The sequence below is a fragment of the Octopus bimaculoides genome, chromosome 15 (assembly GCF_001194135.2).
Source record: "Octopus bimaculoides isolate UCB-OBI-ISO-001 chromosome 15, ASM119413v2, whole genome shotgun sequence".
In the NCBI taxonomy this organism is placed as follows: Eukaryota; Metazoa; Mollusca; class Cephalopoda; order Octopoda; family Octopodidae; genus Octopus; species Octopus bimaculoides.
Window position 1 is genome coordinate 678,300 of NC_068995.1, and position 8,932 is coordinate 687,231.

Sequence of the window (8,932 nt, forward strand, 5' to 3'; positions counted from 1 at the left end):
ATATATATATATATATATATATATATAAGATTGACATAGATAGATAGATATGCAGACCACCAACGATTTGGGGATTGCGCATAAATGTCTGTTTGTAATAAATTTAAACAAATGCTTAAAAAATGTTTCTTTATGTTTTAATATTTCCTCTTTCAATTTTGTTAACACATAATACGAATATCCATTAATAGATATTCCTGTCCGTCTCAATATCAAATAGCACATTAGTTAAACCTACAACTTCATAAGTAGTCAGTGGTTCGACACAAAACAGTAACTGGAGTTTAAGCTAAATAGTGTTGCCGTACTAACGAGACTAGTATAGTTATGTCCCCTGAAGAAAGACGCTCTTTCGTGTCTTGTATACATGACACAACAGTTATAGAGGAACTAGGCTCGAGAAAGCTGAAAACAGAAGCTAAGCCTCAAAGTTAGTTCTCCAGGCAAACAGCTGTCTTCCCTTAACACAATCCTTTCTTGTTCATTTGTTTTTGTTTGTTTGTTTGTTATTTTCTTGGAGTGGGGACGGTTCTGTTAGTAAATGCTGTTCTTAACCCATAATGGACATGTTCTTCGTTACGAATGAGACATTGACGTTCCGGCATCACCTTGAGTTAACATGTGTCGTTTATTGGAAACAAACGTGGCAGTCGTCTGGTTGGTCAGACACTTGGGAAACTTAATGAAACGACAGAGCTTCGACCGAATAGATAATGATTATGCTCTATACACACACATATATATATACACATATACAAACATGCACCTATAGATTGAACATATATTTGGTGAAGCTGAAACTTTACAAATTGATACTCCAATTTTCACACATCCGCTTTTCCAACGATCATGGAGAAATGGAACTCAGAAAACATTTTAAACACCTTAAACTAGAACTAGTTGACTCACGAAGCAAATTCTGATTGGATGAGATAATGCAGAAAAATTTCTCAGAGAAGTATCTCAGTTTTTCAGTGAAAACTGTACGATGCAGTATACGTTGCCACTGAATTGAGGTAGTGTCCCAGAAATGTCATACGTTGTGCATTCAGATAGATTCCTGGTACTGACAACATACAGACTCTCAAGAAAGAATGTGCAAGAACAGACAGGAAGTACACAAAGAACAGTGCTCATGCCTGCTCCTCGCCAAACACTTATCCTTCTCTCTCACACTCTCTCTATCTATCTATCTATCTACCTTTCTTTCTGCCTCTCTCCTTGTCTGTTTGTTTGCCTGCTTCTCTGTCTGTCTGTCTGTCTGTCTGTCTGTCTGTCTGTCTCTTTGCTTGTCTGTCTGTCATAGTACCGTTTTATTGTGTATGTATAGTTTGTTTCACGCCAGTTCTATATTTATAGTCAAGTGTCATCGAATTAACATGTCGCTGTCTCCTAATAAAACTCATTTGGCTTTCTTCCTTTCTTTACTCCCTTCACTTTCTCTTGCACACTCCTCGTTCTGCCCCTTTATACAACGAGGCTCTCTTGGTGACATCACCCATGGTTTTGCTAATTGTTTTAGCACTGTTTTCGTAGTCGCCAACAGACGTAGGCATGCTCCCAGCTCACCCACTCTTTTATCCAAGTATCACATTCAGGGTGTGACACCTGGATAGAGAAAGGGAACAGCGCTCGGCCGGGGCTCGTTTTCAGATGAGTAGATTGGAGGAATGTGCAATGAAATGCCTTGCTCAAGGAAACACCAAACAACAACTCAGTGGATCGAACACGTAAGTCCTCATGTCTAACGACGAAGAACTGTGTGCATGTAGGGACACGAATTCGATCTCTGAAGCTATGGAAACATGAAACTTTATAGTATTTTGTGTAGTATGATATTGGGTACAGAAGTAAATTTTGATTCGGGTAGAGAAACCGTGGGTTTGCAAGAAGTTAACCATAAATGTACTCTTTCCCAGTAAATGCTTGTATGTATGTATGTATGTATGTATGTATGTATGCATGTGATGTGATGTTCAGCAGCAAAAGCAATGGCAGTATGGAATCTGCCAGTGGTGAGTCAACGGTGTACATACCAAAGACAATCCTTCCTGTACATCACAGCTGAGTCACACGCTTCCTATTTCACAAAAATTAACAACATAATTGTCTGTCTCTACCAAATTTGTTGCCTGTTGAATTTACTAAAGCAACACGTGTTCAACACGCCTATTTCCTACTCATAACATACCTGCATATACATTTATATCTATATATATACACACACACATATACATACATATATATATATGCATATATATAGATGTATGTATGTATATATATATATGTGTATATGTATATATATAAAGAGAGAGAGAGAGAGCTAGAGAGAGATGGGGATACAGGAAACCCGGTAGTTTTATATGTGTGTGTATGTGTGTGTATATATATCATATATATATATATATATATGCACGTGTATATATATACATGTGTGTGTATCCTACTTGGGGGTGGGGGCAAAAAGTTTAAAATGCTCCCTATACAACATAGATTAGCTTACAAGGGGAACCTTGACGGTTTCACTGGTGACTGGGATCGTCAGACTCACGTATGCAATGAACGCTTTTAAAGAAAAACTTTAATGCGCGTGTGTGTGTGTGTGTGTGTGTGTGTGTGTGTGTGTGTGTGTGTGTGTGTGTGTGTGTGTGTGTGTGTGTGTGTGCGCGCGCGTGTGTGTAAAGAAGCGTAGGCATTCCGATTATGCCCATCCCTTTTATAGAGAATCCCTTCACAGCGACAGTTTATAATGTATTCTTTTCTAAGATAGTCTACGTGTGATATTGTGCGACATTTGGCTACTATTTCTAGCAGGTCGGCCCTCTCATGATAGTTACTGTCTTGCTAGTTTTGGGTGTGGTTATCATGATGATGACGATGATGTAAAAGAACATGATGATGATGATGATGACTGCGGCGATGATGGAGGTGATGATATTAGTGTATGGAGTGGGGGAGGCGCGGAAATGTTGATCGCGGCGCTGTGTGGGATGTTTTTAGTGGTAGCGAAGCCTAACATCTCAGATTGCTTTTGATGCAAGTGAACGACATCCAACACACACACGCGCGCGCGCGCGCGCACAGAGGCAGGCAGACAGACAGACGCACGCGTAGAACACTCGAAAGAAGTTGGAAGACTCCAACTTGCCACCAAACATGGCTCGAGGGAATTACGACGGAAACCCGATATAAAATAGCGAGTAGTAGTAGTAGTAGTAGTAGTCGTAGTCGTCGTAGTAGTAGTAGTAGTAGTCGTCGTCGTCGTAACAAAGACACAAATAAATAAACACAGAAAGAGAGAACACAAGTTGAAACATAGCATAGTGAAAATATGTTTAAGCGATTATTGTTGTTGCTGTTATTACTATTACTATTATTATTATTATTATTATTATTATTATTATTATTATTAAGGTGGCGAGCTGGCAGAATCGTTAGCACGCCAGGCGAAATGCTTAACTGTATTTCGCCTGCCGCTAAGTTCTGAGTTCAAATTCCGCCGACGTCGACTTTGTCTTTCACCGAACCAGTCAACCACTGGACTTGTTGGTCCTGACTAAGCCCCTCCCCTCAATATTATTGGTTTTGTACTTAAATCACACACGTCAGCTGTTCTTCATAATAAGCCATGGGCCCACCCGAGCCCTTTCAGTGGTTTGCTAGACGGAAGGAATTCTAAAACGAGCTCGGTGTGTGTGTGTGTGTGTGTGTGTGTGTGTGTGTTTATATATACACGTATTGGCAATGATACAATTTCTATCCATTTCTATCCATTTCTATCTTTCAAGTATCGTAGTCTCTGTAATGTTTATACGTGCTGTGTGTGTGTTTATGTAATGTTATAAACATAATATACTGTCACAGTGAGATACACAATACACGCACTCGTTCCATACCCATGCATTCATGCACACAACCACTTACACACACACACACACAGTCACACACACATATTTGTATGTAAGTATTTAGATATATGTATGTGTGTGTGTGTGTGTGTGTGTGTATATATATATATATATATATATATATATATACATACATACATACACTCACACATTCACACAAAAGTAGATACCCCTCACGTGCATATACACGAGCATAACTGAAACATGTATACCTATATAAATGTATAACATTATGGTTGCAGAGATACTATATTACCTGCGTACACACACACACACATGCGTACATACATGTGTGTGTGTGTGAATATAAAGGGAGGACATTATATAGACATATCCGAATGCATTGAAGCGAAACAAATTGCCTCAGAACACACCCTACTACATAACACACACATACATTCACAAGATTCTTTCCAAATGTTTCCTTGCTCCAACAGAAAAATAAACTTTACCTTATCTCGAACCCTTAACGTTTCATTACCTTCTCCAAACCCTGAAATTTCATATTTTTTTCTTTTTATATTTTATTTTTCTTTTCAGTTCCCTGTAATACAATATTGTTTCCTTGTTTTAGACACACGTTTCTATCTGACACTCTGTGTGTGTGTGTGTGTGTGTGTGTGTGTGTGTGTGTGTGTGTGTGTGTTATGTGCCAGGGCGTTGTTTGAGGCAATTATGTATATTCATATATATACATACATACACACCCGATTCATTAGCATAAGAGGACTTGGAGATAACCGGTGCTTCGACATATGTAAATTCTTTTATTCTTTTATATGTTTCAGCCCTGAGACTGTGGCCATATTTCAAGTATATATATATATATATATATATATATATATATGTATGTATGTATGTATGTATGTATGTATGTATGTGTGTGTGTGTATATACTGTTGTTATACTTACAAATACTTATACAGTCTCATAGATAGATAGATAATCACTTCTTCTGCTCATCCTTCGTAATATTTCATCTGCAATGAACTCCTGCATTATTTTCTTCCTGTTGATACTATTTTCTCCCTTTCTTCTCTTTGTTACTAATTCAAATTTTTAATTTGCGGCTTTTGGTTTCGTTTCTTCTTGCAGGAAGCCCACTTCAGTTCTTGGTTGACAGCCACAATGGAAAATACGTTACTGCTTATGGAGCTGGTTTGTACGGTGGATGCAGCGGCAAAGAAGCTTCTTTCATGGTTGTGTCACACAACGAGAGTAAGTATTGTTATTTTAAACTTATGATCATCAAGTTATTTCATTCATGAGCGCTTAGGATGCAGTGACCGCCATTATTTTTACATTTATATATACATATTTTATATATGTCTATCAATATATTCTTCATATGTGTGTGTGTGTGTGTGAGAGAGAGAGAGAGGGGTGAAGGGAGAGAGTGAGAGAGAGAGGGAAAGAAAGAGATTTGGCAGAAGCTCGTTTTCGAGCAATATCTTCGTTTAATTATTACCTTAAAGCAATACAGGTGTGATAATAATTGGCGCTTCTTTCGGCTATAACCGGTCATTGTATATAACACATAACAGAGATGTTAAAAATCTTACAATGCCTGTGCCAGATGCTTTTCTAAAGTGAGGAATGACCTTGCACATGACCAAGCTAATTTTCTAAACAGTGTAGGTATGTACGTATCCATACATACATACATCGGGGTTAAAATTGGTAGTAACCTCGGTGCCTACGAAATAGCCATATTGAAGTAGCGATAGACATTACTTCACAGTATAGTTACTGTTACTTGGTTTCCTATATATTGCGTGATGGAGCGAATTCCTGCTATCTCTAGCGGACAGGTGCCCTTCACTGAGGATGAACACAAATAGCTCGAAACCGTACGGTCAGGTGGTCCTGTCGTCTGCTAGAAGATGGTGGGTGTTCACACCCCTACATACAATATATATCGGGTGCAGGTTGCATCAATAACTAGTCGGAGGGCTTAAAAATGGTAGTAGCATTGGTTCCTATGAAACAACCATATTGAAGTGGCGATAAACCTTACTGCTCAGAATACTTGCTACTTTCATCACTTATACAAATTTTCTAGCTAGCTACATTGCTTGTTATGTATGTGTGTGTGTGTGTGTGTGTGTGTGAGTGTTTTATTTAAAACGGTTTGATTTGGATCTCGTGCTACTTCAAGTTTCGCAGGCTCCTTTACACTTCTGGAATGACTGAATGGAGAGAGCCATCAATCTCAGTACATGTCCTCAGATTGCACTGTACTCAGATTGACACCCAAACGCTCTGAAATGTCAAGCAGTAAAGCATGTCGTTTCCAAATTTCTTGCAGAGTGAATTGCATCATGGTGCTGTTTTTTCTCACAGACGGTGCCCAACTGACTATTCTATACTGTGTAGTTGACAAAACACACACATACTGTTTTCTCCTCCATCGCAGTCATAGATTTGTTGTAAAACGTTTTCATTGAACATAGAATATTTATTCTCCAGAATAAATTTTAATCCTTCTATTATAGATTCTTTTTTATGCATTAGAGAGGTTCACGAATATAATTATCCAACCAGCATTTAATTGTCTCTAAGCGTGAGTTGTGCGGGATGTTTGAGAAGTGATTCACTACATCGAGAGATATTCTTAAATTTTTCTTGTTGACTCTTTTATTTATGTATTTTTCAGGAGATCTGGCTGTTTCAATTGATGGAGCATCAAAACTGGATTTAAAGAAAGAAGATCTTAAAGATGGAGCTTTCAGATACAGCTACATCCCCATGAATCCTGGAGCTTACGATATCTCCATCAAGGTGAACGGAAAAAATATCAAAGGTTCTCCATTCTCCTCCAAGATCTCAGGTAAATGATACGATTGCTTCGTGTTATATTTGATAGAGCAGCAGAAGTTCATGGGTTCTGATAGTTTATCCATATGAAGTTTAGAGAGCTGGGTGGGAAGAGCTTGCAAGCAATTGAGTGTAAATCTGTTATATATACAGACGATCAAAATCACACACGGACACAACACACCCACCACACCATTTATAGAAAAAGAGAGAAAATCAAATTGAAACAATGGCGCATTAATAATTTTTTTGTACACTACACACATCAAGAACTGAGCCCAGCTGTACACTATAATTTTTTTTTTAAATGGAACATTTGTCAAAGTGCCCTCCCTTCTGCTTTTGGTGCACGGTGCAATGATTTTTGTCTTTGGTTCTAAGCCCCAAAAGACATCTAAGAACCAAAAACGTTAATGGAATCACCAGTCAATCTATAGGTTTGGAAGCTGGCCGTTAACCATTTCTCGAGGTCATCAACCCTTGAAGTATCGTTTTTACTCCAATCTTTTATTTTCTGAACAAAAAAAAAACACCGTGTACCCAAGCATGAATCGAAAAGTTTTGCAGAAACACACACACACACACACACACATGCACACGCACACGCACAGACACACACACATACACACACACACACACAGTATTTTGCTTCGGCTTAGTGATACTAATATACAGGTGTTAGAACTCAATACACACATACTTCAGAACAAAACATCAGTCGAGTACTGAACATCAATAAGAAATTAAAATGAAGTTTATGACAATTTTTTACTACATTATCATTTTTATTTCTTATTAATTTCTTACACACACATATATATATGTATCGTTAGCATGGCGGACGAAATTATTAGCGGCCTTTCGATAAATTAATTACCAGTTGTACACTGGGGTCGATGTAGTCACCCGAACTTGCCGACCTTGTGCCAAAATTTTAAGCATAATTATTATTGTTGATAATGATGTTGTTTTTGTTGTTGTTGTTGTTAATATTATTATCCTCATCCAACTCGATTTTCTTCTGTGATTTTCTAGGTATTGGAAGGAAGCGATCCCAGATCTTCTTGGGTAACAGCAGTGAATATTCCTTGAGAGTAATGGAAGCTGATATGGTTAATCTCCATGGTAACATCAAGACACCAAAGGGTTCCGTTGAAACTTGCTTCCTGAAGAAGCTTGTTGATGGCTCACTTGGTAATTAACTTGTTAATTAATGAATTCATTCCAGCAAATCAACGTATCGTAACGGTGTATGTTTAATGTTAACCCGATACCATAACGTTCAGAGATTCGAAAATATCCCTGAAGATGTAGAGATACATATACGGAGGTACACACACACATACACACACACATACATACATACATACATAAGTAAATAAACACACACCTTCTCTAATTAAGTTACAGAAAAGCTAATTACGTTCATTCAAATAAATCCCGTTTGAAACATTTGCATGTTATGCAAATTAGACCAATTTAGTCCGTTTTCTGTGCTTAAAAGATTCCTCATTCGCTACACTTGTGTCTATGGACAGAAGTGACTAACAGATCATCGATGAAGCATTAATGATTGTTGAAATTACTCAGATCGATTACTTTCCCTGAGCATCGATTGATTAAAACTGTGGCTTCAGTTATATGTCTACATGTATATATGTTTGTTTACTGAACTGCATGTTTACCTTTTTTACTTACAGCTGTGTGTGTGTGTGTGTGTGTGGCTTTCAGTGATAATTCCAAATTTCGTTCTTACACTCTGAAACTGTTTGAACAGTTACAATACAGACATTATCATTTTTGTAACCATTATATAGATATAATTAAATTAAATGATTAATGGTTGTCTCATCTCATTCAAATTAATAAATGATCTACTTTTGATGTATGATTTATACAGTGATTATGCGGATGACGATGGTGATTGCCTTACGCTCTTGAAACAGCTGTAGGGTGTATGAATGAAATTTTGAAATATGAGTGAGATCTTTACTGTTTAGTCTTTTAAATATGACCAATTTATCTCCATACAAACTCTTCCCTTTCATGGATAGTGTACGGAAGTAATAATATTATATTGAAGTTTAATGAAAGTTTAAAAAGAGACATCTTAAATTCAAGCCTTGTGAGTGGATTTGGTAGATGGAAACTGAAAGAAACCCGTCGTACATATGTATATCTATATATATATGTGTGTTTGTGTTTGT

At 37.4% G+C, this 8,932-nt stretch overlaps 1 protein-coding gene across 4 annotated transcripts in view; it reads left to right on the forward strand.

Annotated features, from left to right (window-relative positions):
* Positions 1-8,932, forward strand: part of LOC106882456 (filamin-A) — a 124,117-nt gene that overhangs the window by 78,206 nt on the left and 36,979 nt on the right. For all 4 annotated transcript variants that reach the window (XM_052973140.1, XM_052973142.1, XM_052973141.1 and 1 more), the window contains exons 3-5: positions 5,004-5,126; positions 6,565-6,738; positions 7,761-7,919. In XM_052973140.1, the coding sequence (XP_052829100.1) occupies positions 5,004-5,126; positions 6,565-6,738; positions 7,761-7,919 (456 nt within the window). The remainder of the gene's footprint in view (positions 1-5,003; positions 5,127-6,564; positions 6,739-7,760; positions 7,920-8,932) is intronic.